Below are 20,056 nucleotides of genomic sequence, written 5' to 3' on the forward strand. Positions count from 1 at the left end.
CCTCAAGGCTCTGTTCTGTCTCCTTCACTTTGTCTCCTTTTTATCAATGGTTTCATATTTTATATAAATGATCACCTGCACACATGCTGACAACTCAACACTACATTCCTTCACATCCTTCAGTTCTGCTCCTCCTTTTCATTCAAAATGCATCTCGTCTCGACACAGCTTCCTAGATAAACTCAGACTTGGACAGGGTATTTCAGTATAGTAAACGAAATGTAGCTAAATTGAATGCCTCCAAGACCCATTTTCTACCCATCTCTCTGTTGAAAATTCTTCATAACTTTTCTCTCTCATTTGACTTCCAAATTTGACCCACTTGCCCAACATTGCAATGTTGGTCTACTTTCCCTCTTCTGTATATATTACTTAGGTTTTTGCTCCCAAGAACTGGTTGCTTCTGTGCCCCCACCACTAGTTAGCCTTTGCAGTACTCAGCAAACTGCTGCATCAAGGGTTGGCCAGTTTGACAAGTTTCTTTCCCAAAATGTCGAAACTTTGGAACGCTCTATCCTCTCATGTCTTTCCCAATAATTATGACCTGATACATTTTAAAAGGCAGATTTTTTTGCTTCCTCCAAAGTTCATGAATACTTTCACTTGTCCCTTCTTTTTCTCTTTCATTAACCTTATATTTCAATTTAGGCCTGGCATTGATATGGACTTTTGTCTGTGACTGGAGCCTCCAACATGATAAAAATAAATCTTGTTTAACAATTGCCATTTTCTGGGTGAATTCACATCCCTAAGCCTTTGGGGGCTGGAGGAAACTGGGTGAATAGACACTCTGTATGCCCATAAAGGAAAGAAAAGGTAAGAACAGCACTCTTGATACAGAGAGTGTGAGATGATTCTGGGCACCACTATAGCCTACAACTTTGGTAAATGACCACTTACCAGAGAAAGCCAGAAAGAGAATGTGGTTTTGTTGTTACCAGCATTGGTGCTGCTTCCTCACATCACGATTCATATTTTTGCTACTACCACCATCATTGCTTCTGTCCCTGCCACCATCATTGCCTTTGCTGCTGTTATTACCTCTATCAATACACTTATTGGTGCTGCCAGTGCCAGTCTGGTATTTGTTCAGATTATGTCAGATTTCCCTATTTCAGATTTGCTGTTCATGAAAAGTACCCAGTGGACCGTCCTCGAGTGGCCAAAGCTCCATTGTCATTAGAGGATGTGAAGGCTGCACTTACAGCTGCTAAAGAGAAAACCCCTCTGAAGAAGATTCTCAATCCATTGTTGGGTTTGTATCATCCATCTTTTTTTTTTATTTATCTCATTATTGTAGAATCTTATGTCTTTTTTGTCTTTGTCTTTAGAATTATGGAACAGCATTGCAGTATATACCGTATTTAATCTTCCTGCATCAAGACTATCTTCCATGGTGGATATTGTTTCACCCAGGAAACCAGCCACATGCACTGGTTGGGACCAATGGTCAGGAAGTGCAAAACAATAATTTCCTACATTTACTGTCCAGAGAGAGATTTTTGCACTTGTGAAGCCCTATCTTTTGATTATCCTGTACTATCATGCAACTCTTCAAATTCTCATAAGTTCGCATTTACCTTTCTTCATTTTGTTCCATTCTACCATCACTCTTATACTATAATAGTACTTCATATCTTTTCAAGAAGTTTCTAGATTGATCTTATGCTTTGTCCTCTAATTGTTCTGTTTGTACATTTCTTGTGCTGTGTACTCTCTACCTCACCAATCTGTTTTAACTTAAAGGTTTTAATCAATCACCTCCTCACTCTTCTCTCTACCAAGGTTTGCAAATTTGTATCTTTGCTCTCCTGATTTTGTTGCCATCTTTGTTGTTCTCCTTTAGAGCTTCTCTGTTAGCTCTTTGTTCTTCTTTAGGTTCAGTGTCCAGACTTGAAAACTGTATTCTGGTTTTGGCCTTATGTTGGTTGTGAACAGTTTTTAAATATTTTCTTATTCTTGAATTTTGATGCATTTTTAATGTTTGCCAACTGATAGTTGGTTCCCTTAACTAATCTCCTAAGACTCTTAACAACAGGTTATATTGACTTCCAAGTCTTCTGTTCACTGTAATGTTCGCTCTCAGGTATCTGAAACACTCCACTTCCTCCAAATCTCTCCTTTCAAACACATGCATCAGCAAATCTGTCTCTGTGACCTGCTATACCTAACAAACTTGCTTTTGTTCACATTTACTCTTGACTTCTTCCTTTCACACTCTCTCGAACTCAAACACCAACGTCTGCAGTTTCTCACTCAATTCTAACAGTGCTGTGTCATTAAACAAAAACTGATCACTTTCCAGGTCCCCTCATCCCCTGCAGACTGCATACTCAGGACTCTTGCATGTGCCTTCCTCCCTGCCCATCCAAAACAAGTTATACAGCAGTAGTGGCATCACACACCCATGTTACAGATCCTCTTTCACCTGAAACAACTTACCCTTCACTGCTTCTAGCAGCTTACCTCCACAGGATTTGTTCATAAGACCTTCCTTATCATATGCTTTCACCAAATCCTTAAATGCCATGTACAAATCCTCATATTTCTCTAAAGTATTTCTCACACACATCTTGATTCACACATCCTTTGCCACTCCTGAAACCACACTGCTCCTTCCCAATCTAATGCTGTGTACATGCCTTCACCCTATCAAGCACCATTCTCCCATGCAACTTATAAGGTATACCCAGCAAGCTTATAACTGAGTTGTTTGAATACTGCCTCTTCTTCCCCTTCCCTTTATACACTGGCACTGTGCATGCACTTTGTGTATCTTCAGGCACCTCACAATGATCCAAATATTGAAAATCCTAAACAATCAGTGAGCAACACAATCATCCCCTTTGTTAAAAGATTAAACTGGACTACCATCCACACCATCAGCCTTACCACATTTCATTTTATACAATGCTTTCACCATCTTTTCTATCCTCACCAAACCCCTTTCTATGACTCATTTTGCATACCTCCCTGACCCAAACATGCTACATCTGTCACCATATCATCAAACAACATTTAGCAATCCTTCAAAATACTTACTCCATTTGCATACCTCCCTGACCCAAACATGCTACATCTGTCACCATATCATCAAACAACATTCAGCAACCCTTCAAAATACTTACTCCATCTCCTCTCTAAATTTTTCTCTGCAAGAGATAGAAAACTGTTGTGTAAAAGAGATAGAGACCTATTGTGTGAAATGTTTAATGAAATCCTCCCCTCTGTTTTTTTTTGTTTTGTTTTTTTTAATTTTCCAAAAGAAGGAACAGAGAAGGAGGCCAGGTGAGGATATTCCCTCAAAGGCCCAGTCCTCTGTTATTAATGCTACCTCGCTAATGTGGGAAATGGTGAATAGCATGAAAGAAAAGAAAGAAGGTAGTAAAAGCTTTGTGGAAGATGAAAGCTGGCAAGGCAGCAGGTTTGGATGGTATTGCAATGGAATCTATTAAAAAAGGGGTGACTGTATTGTTGACTGGTTGGTAAGGTTATTTAATGTATGTATGACTCATGGTGAGGTGCCTGAGGATTAGCGGAATGCATGCATAGTGCCATTGTACAAAGGCAAAGGGGATAAGAGTGAGTGCTCAAATTACAGAGGTATAAGTTTGTTGAGTATTCCTGGTAAATTATATGGGAGGGTATTGATTGGGAGGGTGAAGGCATGTACACAGCATCAGATTAGGGAAGAGCAGTGTGGTTTCAGAAGTGGTAGAGGATGTGTGGATCAGGTGTTTGCTTTGAAGAATGTATGTGAGAAATACTTAGAAAAGCAAATGGATTTGTATGTAGCATTTATGGATCTGGAGAAGGCATATGATAGAGTTGATAGAATGCTCTGTGGAAGGTATTAAGAATATATGGTGTGGGAGGCAAGTTGTTAGAAGCAGTGAAAAGTTTTTATCGAGGATGTAAGGCATGTGTACGTGTAGGAAGAGAGGAAAGTGTTTGGTTCTCAGTGAATGTAGGTTTGCAGCAGGGGTGTGTGATGTCTCCATGGTTGTTTAATTTGTTTATGGATGGGGTTGTTAGGGAGGTGAATGCAAGAGTTTTGGAAAGAGGGGCAAGTATGAAGTCTGTTGTGGATGAGAGAGCTTGGGAAGTAGTCAGTTGTTTTTCGCTGATGATACAGCGCTGGTGGCTGATTCATGTGAGAAACTGCAGAAGCTGGTGACTGAGTTTGGTAAAGTGTATGAAAGAAGAAAGTTAAGAGTAAATGTGAATAAGAGCAAGGTTATTAGGTACAGTAGGGTTGAGGGTCAAGTCAATTGGGAGGTAAGTTTGAATGGAGAAAAACTGGAGGAAGTAAAGTGTTTTAGATATCTGAGAGTGGATCTGGCAGTGGATGGAACCATGGAAGCGGAAGTGAATCATAGGGTGGGGGAGGGGGCGAAAATCCTGGGAGCCTTGAAGAATGTTTGGAAGTCGAGAACATTATCTCGGAAAGCAAAAATGGGTATGTTTGAAGGAATAGTGGTCCCAACAATGTTGTATGGTTGCGAGGCGTGGGTTATGGATAGAGTTGTGCGCAGGAGGGTGGATGTGCTGGAAATGAGATGTTTGAGGACAATGTGTGGTGTGAGGTGGTTTGATCGAGTAAGTAATGTAAGGGTAAGAGAGATGTGTGGAAATAAAATGAGCGTGGTTGAGAGAGCAGAACAGGGTGTTTTGAAATGATTTAGGCTCATGGAGAGAATGAGTGAGGAAAGATTGACAAAGAGGATATATGTGTCGTAGGTGGAGGGAACGAGGAGAAGTGGGAGACCAAATTGGAGGTGGAAAGATGGAGTGAAAAAGATTTTGAGTGATCGAGGCCTGAACATGCAGGAGGGTGAAAGGCGTGCAAGGAATAGAGTGAATTGGATCGATATGGTATACAGGGGTTGACGTGCTGTCAGTGGATTGAATCAGGGCATGTGAAGTGTCTGGGGTAAACCATGGAAAGTTGTGTGGGGCCTGGATGTGGAAAGGGAGCTGTGGTTTTGGGCATTATTGCATGACAGCTAGAGACTGAGTGTGAACGAATGGGGCCTTTGTTGTCTTTTCCTAGCGCTACCTCGCAAACATGAGGGGGAGGGGGATGGTATTCCATATGTGGCGGGGTGGCGATGGAAATGAATAAAGGCAGACAGTGTGAATTTTGTGCATGGGTATATATGTATGTGTCTGTGTGTGTCAGGAAGTGCAAAACAATAATTTCCTACATTTACTGTCCAGAGAGAGATTTTTGCACTTGTGAAGCCCTATCTTTTGATTATCCTGTACTATCATGCAACTCTTCAAATTCTCGTAAGTTCGCATTTACCTTTCTTCATTTTGTTCCATTCTACCATCACTCTTATACTATAATAGTACTTCATATCTTTTCAAGAAGTTTCTAGATTGATCTTATGCATTGTCCTCTGATTGTTCTGTTTGTACATTTCTTGTGCCGTGTACTCTCTACCTCACCAATCTGTTTTAACTTAAAGGTTTTAATCAATCACCTCCTCACTCTTCTCTCTACCAAGGTTTGCAAATTTGTATCTTTGCTCTCCTGATTTTGTTGCCATCTTTGTTGTTCTCCTTTAGAGCTTCTCTGTTAGCTCTTTGTTCTTCTTTAGGTTCAGTGTCCAGACTTGAAAACTGTATTCTGGTTTTGGCCTTATGTTGGTTGTGAACAGTTTTTAAATATTTTCTTATTCTTGAATTTTGATGCATTTTTAATGTTTGCCAACTGATAGTTGGTTCCCTTAACTAATCTCCTAAGACTCTTAACAACAGGTTATATTGACTTCCAAGTCTTCTGTTCACTGTAATGTTCGCTCTCAGGTATCTGAAACACTCCACTTCCTCCAAATCTCTCCTTTCAAACACATGCATCAGCAAATCTGTCTCTGTGACCTGCTATACCTAACAAACTTGCTTTTGTTCACATTTACTCTTGACTTCTTCCTTTCACACTCTCTCGAACTCAAACACCAACGTCTGCAGTTTCTCACTCAATTCTAACAGTGCTGTGTCATTAAACAAAAACTGATCACTTTCCAGGTCCCCTCATCCCCTGCAGACTGCATACTCAGGACTCTTGCATGTGCCTTCCTCCCTGCCCATCCAAAACAAGTTATACAGCAGTAGTGGCATCACACACCCATGTTACAGATCCTCTTTCACCTGAAACAACTTACCCTTCACTGCTTCTAGCAGCTTACCTCCACAGGATTTGTTCATAAGACCTTCCTTATCATATGCTTTCACCAAATCCTTAAATGCCATGTACAAATCCTCATATTTCTCTAAAGTATTTCTCACACACATCTTGATTCACACATCCTTTGCCACTCCTGAAACCACACTGCTCCTTCCCAATCTAATGCTGTGTACATGCCTTCACCCTATCAAGCACCATTCTCCCATGCAACTTATAAGGTATACCCAGCAAGCTTATAACTGAGTTGTTTGAATACTGCCTCTTCTTCCCCTTCCCTTTATACACTGGCACTGTGCATGCACTTTGTGTATCTTCAGGCACCTCACAATGATCCAAATATTGAAAATCCTAAACAATCAGTGAGCAACACAATCATCCCCTTTGTTAAAAGATTAAACTGGACTACCATCCACACCATCAGCCTTACCACATTTCATTTTATACAATGCTTTCACCATCTTTTCTATCCTCACCAAACCCCTTTCTATGACTCATTTTGCATACCTCCCTGACCCAAACATGCTACATCTGTCACCATATCATCAAACAACATTTAGCAATCCTTCAAAATACTTACTCCATTTGCATACCTCCCTGACCCAAACATGCTACATCTGTCACCATATCATCAAACAACATTCAGCAACCCTTCAAAATACTTACTCCATCTCCTCTCTAAATTTTTCTCTGCAAGAGATAGAAAACTGTTGTGTAAAAGAGATAGAGACCTATTGTGTGAAATGTTTAATGAAATCCTCCCCTCTGTTTTTTTTTGTTTTGTTTTTTTTAATTTTCCAAAAGAAGGAACAGAGAAGGAGGCCAGGTGAGGATATTCCCTCAAAGGCCCAGTCCTCTGTTATTAATGCTACCTCGCTAATGTGGGAAATGGTGAATAGCATGAAAGAAAAGAAAGAAGGTAGTAAAAGCTTTGTGGAAGATGAAAGCTGGCAAGGCAGCAGGTTTGGATGGTATTGCAATGGAATCTATTAAAAAAGGGGGTGACTGTATTGTTGACTGGTTGGTAAGGTTATTTAATGTATGTATGACTCATGGTGAGGTGCCTGAGGATTAGTGGAATGCATGCATAGTGCCATTGTACAAAGGCAAAGGGGATAAGAGTGAGTGCTCAAATTACAGAGGTATAAGTTTGTTGAGTATTCCTGGTAAATTATATGGGAGGGTATTGATTGAGAGGGTGAAGGCATGTACACAGCATCAGATTAGGGAAGAGCAGTGTGGTTTCAGAAGTGGTAGAGGATGTGTGGATCAGGTGTTTGCTTTGAAGAATGTATGTGAGAAATACTTAGAAAAGCAAATGGATTTGTATGTAGCATTTATGGATCTGGAGAAGGCATATGATAGAGTTGATAGAATGCTCTGTGGAAGGTATTAAGAATATATGGTGTGGGAGGCAAGTTGTTAGAAGCAGTGAAAAGTTTTTATCGAGGATGTAAGGCATGTGTACGTGTAGGAAGAGAGGAAAGTGTTTGGTTCTCAGTGAATGTAGGTTTGCAGCAGGGGTGTGTGATGTCTCCATGGTTGTTTAATTTGTTTATGGATGGGGTTGTTAGGGAGGTGAATGCAAGAGTTTTGGAAAGAGGGGCAAGTATGAAGTCTGTTGTGGATGAGAGAGCTTGGGAAGTAGTCAGTTGTTTTTCGCTGATGATACAGCGCTGGTGGCTGATTCATGTGAGAAACTGCAGAAGCTGGTGACTGAGTTTGGTAAAGTGTATGAAAGAAGAAAGTTAAGAGTAAATGTGAATAAGAGCAAGGTTATTAGGTACAGTAGGGTTGAGGGTCAAGTCAATTGGGAGGTAAGTTTGAATGGAGAAAAACTGGAGGAAGTAAAGTGTTTTAGATATCTGAGAGTGGATCTGGCAGTGGATGGAACCATGGAAGCGGAAGTGAATCATAGGGTGGGGGAGGGGGCGAAAATCCTGGGAGCCTTGAAGAATGTTTGGAAGTCGAGAACATTATCTCGGAAAGCAAAAATGGGTATGTTTGAAGGAATAGTGGTCCCAACAATGTTGTATGGTTGCGAGGCGTGGGTTATGGATAGAGTTGTGCGCAGGAGGGTGGATGTGCTGGAAATGAGATGTTTGAGGACAATGTGTGGTGTGAGGTGGTTTGATCGAGTAAGTAATGTAAGGGTAAGAGAGATGTGTGGAAATAAAATGAGCGTGGTTGAGAGAGCAGAACAGGGTGTTTTGAAATGATTTAGGCTCATGGAGAGAATGAGTGAGGAAAGATTGACCAAGAGGATATATGTGTCGTAGGTGGAGGGAACGAGGAGAAGTGGGAGACCAAATTGGAGGTGGAAAGATGGAGTGAAAAAGATTTTGAGTGATCGAGGCCTGAACATGCAGGAGGGTGAAAGGCGTGCAAGGAATAGAGTGAATTGGATCGATATGGTATACAGGGGTTGACGTGCTGTCAGTGGATTGAATCAGGGCATGTGAAGTGTCTGGGGTAAACCATGGAAAGTTGTGTGGGGCCTGGATGTGGAAAGGGAGCTGTGGTTTTGGGCATTATTGCATGACAGCTAGAGACTGAGTGTGAACGAATGGGGCCTTTGTTGTCTTTTCCTAGCGCTACCTCGCAAACATGAGGGGGAGGGGGATGGTATTCCATATGTGGCGGGGTGGCGATGGAAATGAATAAAGGCAGACAGTGTGAATTTTGTGCATGGGTATATATGTATGTGTCTGTGTGTGTCAGGAAGTGCAAAACAATAATTTCCTACATTTACTGTCCAGAGAGAGATTTTTGCACTTGTGAAGCCCTATCTTTTGATTATCCTGTACTATCATGCAACTCTTCAAATTCTCGTAAGTTCGCATTTACCTTTCTTCATTTTGTTCCATTCTACCATCACTCTTATACTATAATAGTACTTCATATCTTTTCAAGAAGTTTCTAGATTGATCTTATGCATTGTCCTCTGATTGTTCTGTTTGTACATTTCTTGTGCCGTGTACTCTCTACCTCACCAATCTGTTTTAACTTAAAGGTTTTAATCAATCACCTCCTCACTCTTCTCTCTACCAAGGTTTGCAAATTTGTATCTTAGCTCTCCTGATTTTGTTGCCATCTTTGTTGTTCTCCTTTAGAGCTTCTCTGTTAGCTCTTTGTTCTTCTTTAGGTTCAGTGTCCAGACTTGAAAACTGTATTCTGGTTTTGGCCTTATGTTGGTTGTGAACAGTTTTTAAATATTTTCTTATTCTTGAATTTTGATGCATTTTTAATGTTTGCCAACTGATAGTTGGTTCCTTTAAGTAATCTCCTAAGACTCTTAACAACAGGTTATGTTGACTTCCAAGTCTTCTGTTCACTGTAATGTTCGCTCTCAGGTATCTGAAACACTCCACTTCCTCCAGATCTCTCCTTTCAAACCCATGCATCAGCAAATCTGTCTCTGTGACCTGATATACCTAACAAACTTGCTTTTGTTCACATTTACTCTTGACTTCTTCCTTTCACACTCTCTTGAACTCAAACACCAACGTCTGCAGTTTCTCACTCAATTCTAACAGTGCTGTGTCATTATTAAACAAAAACTGATCACTTTCCAGGTCCCCTCATTCCCTGCAGACTGCATACTCAGGACTCTTGCATGTGCCTTCCTCCCTGCCCATCCAAAACAAGTTATACAGCAGTAGTGGCATCACACACCCATGTTACAGATCCTCTTTCACCTGAAACAACTTACCCTTCACTGCTTCTAGCAGCTTACCTCCACAGGATTTGTTCATAAGACCTTCCTTATCATATGCTTTCACCAAATCCTTAAATGCCATGTACAAATCCTCATATTTCTCTAAAGTATTTCTCACACACATCTTGTAGCTTAGACATTGAAGCTTATTGATACAGTGGTTAAATTGATGAGAACTGCTATTGACGTTTGTGTAAATAAATTATCCATTTCCTTTTTTCCATAGCCAGAGGTTGAACCATTATGTGACATTCATTTTTTTTCATTCATTTCAAGCTAGAAGTTTCAGTTTTCTAAATTGTTGCTTACATTTTTCATATGTATATATATGTATGTGTGTGTGTGTGTATATGTGCGTATGTGTGTGTATGTGTGTGTATGTGTATATGTATATATATGTGTATATTATCCCTGGGGATAGGGGTGAAAGAATACTTCCCACGTATTCCTCGCGTGTCTCGCGTGTCGTAGAAAGCGACTAGAGGGGACGGGAGCGGGGGGCCAGAAATCCTCCCCTCCTTGTATTAACTTTCTAAAATGGGAAACAGAAGAAGGAGTCACGCGGGGAGTGCTCAACCTCCTCGAAGGCTCAGAGTGGGGTGCCTAAATGTGTGTGGATGTAACCAAGATGTGAAAAAAGGAGAGATAGGTAGTATGTTTGAGGAAAGGAACCTGGATGTTTTGGCTCTGAGTGAAACGAAGCTCAAGGGTAAAGGGGAAGAGTGGTTTGGGAATGTCTGGGGAGTAAGGTCAGGGGTTAGTGAGAGGACAAGAGCAAGGGAAGGAGTAGCAATACTCCTGAAACAGGAGTTGTGGGAGTATGTGATAGAGTGTAAGAAAGTAAATTCTCGATTAATATGGGTAAAACTGAAAGTTGATGGAGAGAGGTGGGTGATTATTGGTGCATATGCACCTGGGCATGAGAAGAAAGATCATGAGAGGCAAGTGTTTTGGGAGCAGCTGAATGAGTGTGTTAGTGGTTTTGATGCACGAGACCGGGTTATAGTGATGGGTGATTTGAATGCAAAGGTGAGTAATGTGGCAGTTGAGGGAATAATTGGTATACATGGGGTGTTCAGTGTTGTAAATGGAAATGGTGAAGAGCTTGTAGATTTATGTGCTGAAAAAGGACTGATGATTGGGAATACCTGGTTTAAAAAGCGAGATATACATAAGTTTACTTATGTAAGTAGGAGAGATGGCCAGAGAGCGTTATTGGATTACGTGTTAATTGACAGGCGTGTGAAAGAGAGACTTTTGGATGTTAATGTGCTGAGAGGTGCAACTGGAGGGATGTCTGATCATTGTCTTGTGGAGGCTAAGGTGAAGATTTGTATGGGTTTTCAGAAAAGAAGAGTGAATGTTGGGGTGAAGAGGGTGGTGAGAGTAAGTGAGCTTGAGAAGGAGACCTGTGTGAGGAAGTACCAGGAGAGACTGAGTACAGAATGGAAAAAGGTGAGAACAATGGAAGCAAGGGGAGTGGGGGAGAAATGGGATGTATTTAGGGAATCAGTGATGGATTGCGCAAAAGATGCTTGTGGCATGAGAAGAGTGGGAGGTGGGTTGATTAGAAAGGGTAGTGAGTGGTGGGATGAAGAAGTAAGAGTATTAGTGAAAGAGAAGAGAGAGGCATTTGGACGATTTTTGCAGGGAAAAAATGCAATTGAGTGGGAGATGTATAAAAGAAAGAGACAGGAGGTCAAGAGAAAGGTGCAAGAGGTGAAAAAAAGGGCAAATGAGAGTTGGGGTGAGAGAGTATCATTAAATTTTAGGGAGAATAAAAAGATGTTCTGGAAGGAGGTAAATAAAGTGCGAAAGACAAGGGAGCAAATGGGAACTTCAGTGAAGGGCGCAAATGGGGAGGTGATAACAAGTAGTGGTGATGTGAGAAGGAGATGGAGTGAGTATTTTGAAGGTTTGCTGAATGTGTTTGATGATAGAGTGGCAGATATAGGGTGTTTTGGTCGAGGTGGTGTGCAAAGTGAGAGGGTTAGGGAAAATGATTTGGTAAACAGAGAAGAGGTAGTGAAAGCTTTGCGGAAGATGAAAGCCGGCAAGGCAGCAGGTTTGGATGGTATTGCAGTGGAATTTATTAAAAAAGGGGGTGACTGTATTGTTGACTAGTTGGTAAGGTTATTTAATGTATGTATGACTCATGGTGAGGTGCCTGAGGATTGGCGGAATGCGTGCATAGTGCCATTGTACAAAGGCAAAGGGGATAAGAGTGAGTGCTCAAATTACAGAGGTATAAGTTTGTTGGATAGAGTTGTGCGCAGGAGGATGGATGTGCTGGAAATGAGATGTTTGAGGACAATGTGTGGTGTGAGGTGGTTTGATCGAGTGAGTAACGTAAGGGTAAGAGAGATGTGTGGAAATAAAAAGAGCGTGGTTGAGAGAGCAGAAGAGGGTGTTTTGAAGTGGTTTGGGCACATGGAGAGGATGAGTGAGGAAAGATTGACCAAGAGGATATATGTGTCGGAGGTGGAGGGAACAAGGAGAAGAGGGAGACCAAATTGGAGGTGGAAAGATGGAGTGAAAAAGATTTTGTGTGATCGGGGCCTGAGCATGCAGGAGGGTGAAAGGAGGGCAAGGAATAGAGTGAATTGGAGCGATGTGGTATACCGGGGTTGACGTGTTGTCAGTGGATTGAATCAAGGCATGTGAAGCGTCTGGGGTAAACCATGGAAAGCTGTGTAGGTATGTATATTTGCGTGTGTGGACTTATGTATATACATGTGTATGGGGGGGGGTTGGGCCATTTCTTTCGTCTGTTTCCTTGCGCTACCTCGCAAACGCGGGAGACAGCGACAAAGTATAATAAAAAAATAAAAAAAAAAAATAAAAGTTTGTTGAGTATTCCTGGTAAATTATATGGGAGGGTATTGATTGAGAGGGTGAAGGCATGTACAGAGCATCAGATTGGGGAAGAGCAGTGTGGTTTCAGAAGTGGTAGAGGATGTGTGGATCAGTTGTTTGCTTTGAAGAATGTATTTGAGAAATACTTAGAAAAGCAAATGGATTTGTATGTAGCATTTATGGATCTAGAGAAGGCATATGATAGAGTTGATAGAGATGCTCTGTGGAAGGTATTAAGAATATATAGTGTGGGAGGAAAGTTGTTAGAAGCAGTGAAAAGTTTTTATCAAGGATGTAAGGCATGTGTACGTGTAGGAAGAGAGGAAAGTGATTGGTTCTCAGTGAATGTAGGTTTGCGGCAGGGGTGTGTGATGTCTCCATGGTTGTTTAATTTGTTTATGGATGGGGTTGTTAGGGAGGTAAATGCAAGAGTTTTGGAAAGAGGGGCAAGTATGAAGTCTGTTGGGGATGAGAGAGCTTGGGAAGTGAGTCAGTTGTTGTTCGCTGATGATACAGCGCTGGTGGCTGATTCATGTGAGAAACTGCAGAAGCTGGTGACTGAGTTTGGTAAAGTGTGTGGAAGAAGAAAGTTAAGAGTAAATGTGAATAAGAGCAAGGTTATTAGGTACAGTAGGGTTGAGGGTCAAGTCAATTGGGAGGGGAGTTTGAATGGAGAAAAACTGGAGGAAGTGAAGTGTTTTAGATATCTGGGAGTGGATCTGGCAGCGGATGGAACCATGGAAGCGGAAGTGGATCATAGGGTGGGGGAGGGGGCGAAAATTCTGGGGGCCTTGAAGAATGTGTGGAAGTCGAGAACATTATCTCGGAAAGCAAAAATGGGTATGCATGAAGGAATAGTGGTTCCAACAATGTTGTATGGTTGCGAGGCGTGGGCTATGGATAGAGTTGTGCGCAGGAGGATGGATGTGCTGGAAATGAGATGTTTGAGGACAATGTGTGGTGTGAGGTGGTTTGATCGAGTGAGTAACGTAAGGGTAAGAGAGATGTGTGGAAATAAAAAGAGTGTGGTTGAGAGAGCAGAAGAGGGTGTTTTGAAGTGGTTTGGGCACATGGAGAGGATGAGTGAGGAAAGATTGACCAAGAGGATATATGTGTTGGAGGTGGAGGGAGCAAGGAGAAGAGGGAGACCAAATTGGAGGTGGAAAGATGGAGTGAAAAAGATTTTGTGTGATCGAGGCCTGAACATGCAGGAGGGTGAAAGGAGGGCAAGGAATAGAGTGAATTGGAGCGATGTGGTATACCGGGGTTGACGTGCTGTCAGTGGATTGAATCAAGGCATGTGAAGCGTCTGGGGTAAACCATGGAAAGTTGTGTAGGTATGTATATTTGCGTGTGTGGACGTATGTATGTACATGTGTATGGGGGGGGTTGGGCCATTTCTTTCGTCTGTTTCCTTGCGCTACCTCGCAAACGCGGGAGACAGCGACAAAGTATAAAAAAAAAAAAAAAAAAATCTTGATTCACACATCCTTTACCACTCCTGAAACCACACTGCTCCTTCCCAATCTAATGCTGTGTACATGCCTTCACCCTATCAAGCACCACTCTCCCATGCAACTTATAAGGTATACCCAGCAAGCTTATAACTGAGTAGTTTGAACACTGGCTCTTCTTCCCCTTCCCTTTATACACTGGCACTGTGCATGCACTTTGTGTATCTTCAGGCACCTCACATTGATCCAAATATTGAAAATCCTAAACAAACAGTGAGCAACACAATCACCCCCTTTGTTAAAAGATTAAACTGGACTACCATCCACACCATCAGCCTTACCACATTTCATTTTATACAATGCTTTCACCATCTTTACTATCCTCACCAAACCCCTTTCTATGACTCATTTTGCATACCTCCCTGACCCAAATGTGCTACATCTGTCACCATATCATCAAACAACATTTAGCAATCCTCCAAAATACTTACTCCATTTGCATGCCTCCCTGACCCAAACATGCTACATCTGTCACCATATCATCAAACAACATTCAGCAATCCTTCAAAATACTTACTCCATCTCCTCTCTAAATTTTTCTCTGCAAGAGATAGAAAACTGTTGTGTAAAAGAGATAGAGACCTATTGTGTAAAATGTTTAATGAAATCCTCCCCTCTCTCTTTTTTTTTTTTGTTTTTTTTTAATTTTCCAAAAGAAGGAACAGAGAAGGGGACCAGGTGAGGATATTCCCTCAAAGGCCCAGTCCTCTGTTATTAATGCTACCTCACTAATGTGGGAAATGGTGAATAGCATAAAAGAAAAGAAAGAAGGTAGTAAAAGCTTTGCGGAAGATGAAAGCCGGCAAGGCAGCAGGTTTGGATGGTATTGCAATGGAATCTATTAAAAAAGGGGGTGACTGTATTGTTGACTGGTTGGTAAGGTTATTTAATGTATGTATGACTCATGGTGAGGTGCCTGAGGATTAGCAGAATGCATGCATAGTGCCATTGTACAAAGGCAAAGGGGATAAGAGTGAGTGCTCAAATTACAGAGGTATAAGTTTGTTGAGTATTCCTGGTAAATTATATGGGAGGGTATTGATTGAGAGGGTGAAGGCATGTACACAGCATCAGATTAGGGAAGAGCAGTGTGGTTTCAGAAGTGGTAGAGGATGTGTGGATCAGGAGTTTGCTTTGAAGAATGTATGTGGGAAATACTTAGAAAAGCAAATGGATTTGTATGTAGCATTTATGGATCTGGAGAAGGCATATGATAGAGTTGATAGAATACTCTGTGGAAGGTATTAAGAATATATGGTGTGGGAGGCAAGTTGTTTGAAGCAGTGAAAAGTTTTTATCGAGGATGTAAGGCATGTGTACGTGTAGGAAGAGAGGTAAGTGATTGGTTCTCAGTGAATGTAGGTTTGCAGCAGGGGTGTGTGATGTCTCCATGGTTGTTTAATTTGTTTATGGATGGGGTTGTTAGGGAGGTGAATGCAAGAGTTTTGGAAAGAGGGGCAAGTATGAAGTCTGTTGTGGATGAGAGAGCTTGGGAAGTGAGTCAGTTGTTGTTCGCTGATGATACAGCGCTGGTGGCTGATTCATGTGAGAAACTGCAGAAGCTGGTGACTGAGTTTGGTAAAGTGTATGAAAGAAGAAAGTTAAGAGTAAATGTGAATAAGAGCAAGGTTATGAGGTACAGTAGGGTTGAGGGTCAAGTCAGTTGGGAGGTAAGTTTGAATGGAGAAAAACTGGAGGAAGTAAAGTGTTTTAGATATCTGGGAGTGGATTTGGCAGCGGATGGAACCATGGAAGCGGAAGTGAATCATAGGGTGGGGGAGGGGGCGAAAATCCTGGGAGCCTTGAAGAATGTTTGGAAGATGAGAACATTTTCTCGGAAAGCAAAAATGGGTATGTTTGAAGGAATAGTGGTTCCAACAATGTTGTATGGTTGCGAGGCGTGGGCTATGGTTAGAGTTGTGCGCAGGAGGGTGGATGTGCTGGAAATGAGATGTTTGAGGACAATGTGTGGTGCGAGGTGGTTTGATCGAGTAAGTAATGTAAGGGTAAGAGAGATGTGTGGAAATAAAATGAGTGTGGTTGAGAGAGCAGAAGAGCGTGTTTTGAAATGGTTTGGGCACATAGAGAGAATGAGTGAGGAAAGATTGACCAAGAGGATATATGTGTCGGAGGTGGAGGGAACGAGGAGAAGTGGGAGACCAAATTGGAGGTGGAAAGATGGAGTGAAAAAGATTTTGATTGATTGGGGCCTGAACATGCAGGAGGGTGAAAGGCGTGCAAGGAATAGAGTGAATTAGATCGATGTCATATACAGGGGTTGACGTGCTGTCAGTGGATTGAATCGGGGCACGTGAAGTGTCTGGGGTAAACCATGGAAAGTTGTGTGGGGCTTGGATGTGGAAAGGGAGCTGTGGTTTTGGGCATTATTGCATAACAGCTAGAGACTGAGTGTGAACGAATGGGGCCTTTGTTGTCTTTTCCTAGCGCTACCTCGCAAACATGAGGGGGGGAGGGGGATGGTATTCCATATGTGGCGGGTTGGCGATGGAAATGAATAAAGGCAGACAGTGTGAATTGTGTGCATGGGTATATATGTATGTGTCTGTGTGTGTCAGGAAGTGCAAAACAATAATTTCCTACATTTACTGTCCAGAGAGAGATTTTTGCACTTGTGAAGCCCTATCTTTTGATTATCCTGTACTATCATGCAACTCTTCAAATTCTCGTAAGTTCGCATTTACCTTTCTTCATTTTGTTCCATTCTATCATCACTCTTATACTATAATAGTACTTCATATCTTTTCAAGAAGTTTCTAGATTGATCTTATGCATTGTCCTCTGATTGTTCTGTTTATACATTTCTTGTGCTGTGTACTCTCTACCTCACCAATCTGTTTTAACTTAAAGGTTGTAATCAATCACCTCCTCACTCTTCTCTCTATCAAGGCTTGCAAATTTGTATCTTAGCTCTCCTGATTTTGTTGCCATCTTTGTTGTTCTCCTTTAGAGCTTCTCTGTTAGCTCTTTGTTCTTCTTTAGGTTCAGTGTCCAGACTTGAAAACTGTATTCTGGTTTTGGCCTTATGTTGGTTGTGAACAGTTTTTAAATATTTTCTTATTCTTGAATTTTGATGCATTTTTAATGTTTGCCAACTGATAGTTGGTTCCCTTAACTAATCTCCTAAGACTCTTAACAACAGGTTATGTTGACTTCCAAGTCTTCTGTTCACTGTAATGTTCGCTCTCAGGTATCTTAAACACTCCACTTCCTCCAAATCTCTCCTTTCAAACCCATGCATCAGCAAATCTGTCTCTGTGACCTGCTATACCTAACAAACTTGCTTTTGTTCACATTTACTCTTGACTTCTTCCTTTCACATTCTCTCGAACTCAAACACCAACATCTGCAGTTTCTCACTCAATTCTAACAGTGCTGTGTCATTATTAAACAAAAACTGATCACTTTCCAGGTCCCCTCATTCCCTGCAGACTGCATACTCAGGACTCTTGCATGTGCCTTCCTCCCTGCCCATCCAAAACAAGTTATACAGCAGTAGTGGCATCACACACCCATGTTACAGATCCTCTTTCACCTGAAACAACTTACCCTTCACTGCTTCTAGCAGCTTACCTCCACAGGATTTCTTCATAAGACTTTCCTTATCATATGCTTTCACCTAATCCTTAAATGCCATGTACAAATCCACATATTTCTCTAAAGTATTTCTCACACACATCTTGATTCACACATCCTTTGCCACTCCTGAAACCACACCGCTCCTTCCCAGTCTAATGCTGTGTACATGCCTTCACCCTATCAAGCACCATTCTCCCATGCAACTTATAAGGTATACCCAGCAAGCTTATAACTGAGTAGTTTGAACACTGGCTCTTCTTCCCCTTCCCTTTATAGACTGGCACTGTGCATGCACTTTGTGTATCTTCAGGCACCTCACAATGATCCAAATATTGAAAATCCTAAACAATCAGTGAGCAACACAATCACCCCCTTTGTTAAAAGATTAAACTGGACTACCATCCACACCATCAGCCTTACCACATTTCATTTTATACAATGCTTTCACCATCTTTTCTATCCTCACCAAACCCCTTTCTATGACTCATTTTGCATACCTCCCTGACCCAAACATGCTACATCTGTCACCATATCATCAAACAACATTTAGCAATCCTTCAAAATACTTACTCCATTTGCATGCCTCCCTGACCCAAACATGCTACATCTGTCACCATATCATCAAACAACATTCAGTAACCCTTCAAAATACTTACTCCATCTCCTCTCTAAATTTTTCTCTGCAAGAGATAGAAAACTGTTGTGTAAGAGAGATAGAGACCTATTGTGTAAAATGTTTAATGAAATCCTCCCCTCTCTGTTTTTTTTTTTTGTTTTTTTTTAATTTTCCAAAAGAAGGAACAGAGAAGGGGGCCAGGTGAGGATATTCCCTCAAAGGCCCAGTCCTCTGTTATTAATGCTACCTCACTACTGTGGGAAATGGTGAATAGCATGAAAGAAAAGAAAGAAGGTAGTAAAAGCTTTGCGGAAGATGAAAGCCGGCAAGGCAGCAGGTTTGGATGGTATTGCAATGGAATCTATGAAAAAAGGGGGTGACTGTATTGTTGACTGGTTGGTAAGGTTATTTAATGTATGTATGACTCATGGTGAGGTGCCTGAGGATTAGCAGAATGCATGCATAGTGCCATTGTACAAAGGCAAAGGGGATAAGAGTGAATGCTCAAATGACAGAGGTATAAGTTTGTTGAGTATTTCTGGTAAATTATATGGGAGGGTATTGATTGAGAGGGTGAAGGCATGTACACAGCATCAGATTAGGGAAGAGCAGTGTGGTTTCAGAAGTGGTAGAGGATGTGTGGATCAGGTGTTTGCTTTGAAGAATGTATGTGAGAAAAACTTAGAAAAGAAAATGGATTTGTATTTAGCATTTATGGATCTGGAGAAGGCATATGATAGAGTTGATAGAATGCTCTGTGGAAGGTATTAAGAATATATGGTGTGGGAGGCAAGTTGTTTGAAGCAGTGAAAAGTTTTTATCGAGGATGTAAGGCATGTGTACGTGTAGGAAGAGAGGTAAGTGATTGGTTCTCAGTGAATGTAGGTTTGCAGCAAGGGTGTGTGATGTCTCCATGGTTGTTTAATTTGTTTATGGATGGGGTTGTTAGGGAGGTGAATGCAAGAGTTTTGGAAAGAGGGGCAAGTATGAAGTCTGTTGTGGATGAGAGAGCTTGGGAAGTGAGTCAGTTGTTGTTCGCTGATGATACAGAGCTGGTGGCTGATTCATGTGAGAAACTGCAGAAGCTGGTGACTGAGTTTGGTAAAGTGTATGAAAGAAGAAAGTTAAGAGTAAATGTGAATAAGAGCAAGGTTATGAGGTACAGTAGGGTTGAGGGTCAAGTCAATTGGGAGGTAAGTTTGAATGGAGAAAAAATGGAGAAGTAAAGTGTTTTAGATATATGGGAGTGGATTTGGCAGCGGATGGAACCATGGAAGCGGAAGTGAATCATAGGGTGGGGAAGGGGGCAAAAATCCTGGGAGCCTTGAAGAATGTTTGGAAGTCGAGAACATTTTCTCGGAAAGCAAAAATGGGTATGTTTGAAGGAATAGTGGTTCCAACAATGTTGTATGGTTGCGAGGCGTGGGCTATGGATAGAGTTGTGCGCAGGAGGGTGGATGTGCTGGAAATGAGATGTTTGAGGACAATGTGTGGTGTGAAGTGGTTTGATCGAGTAAGTAATGTAAGGGTAAGAGAGATGTGCGGAAATAAAATGAGCGTGGTTG

At 41.5% G+C, this 20,056-nt stretch overlaps 1 protein-coding gene across 1 annotated transcript in view; it reads left to right on the forward strand.

Annotated features, from left to right (window-relative positions):
* The window catches only part of Clbn (Nuclear export mediator factor NEMF homolog Clbn), a 908,728-nt gene that overhangs the window by 74,040 nt on the left and 814,632 nt on the right, over nucleotides 1-20,056 (forward strand). Inside the window, exon 5 of the mRNA XM_071695085.1 lies at nucleotides 1,119-1,255. Within this exon, the coding sequence (XP_071551186.1) occupies nucleotides 1,119-1,255 (137 nt within the window). The remainder of the gene's footprint in view (nucleotides 1-1,118; nucleotides 1,256-20,056) is intronic.

The sequence above is a fragment of the Panulirus ornatus genome, chromosome 1, assembly GCF_036320965.1.
Source record: "Panulirus ornatus isolate Po-2019 chromosome 1, ASM3632096v1, whole genome shotgun sequence".
NCBI classification, from domain to species: domain Eukaryota; kingdom Metazoa; phylum Arthropoda; class Malacostraca; order Decapoda; family Palinuridae; genus Panulirus; species Panulirus ornatus.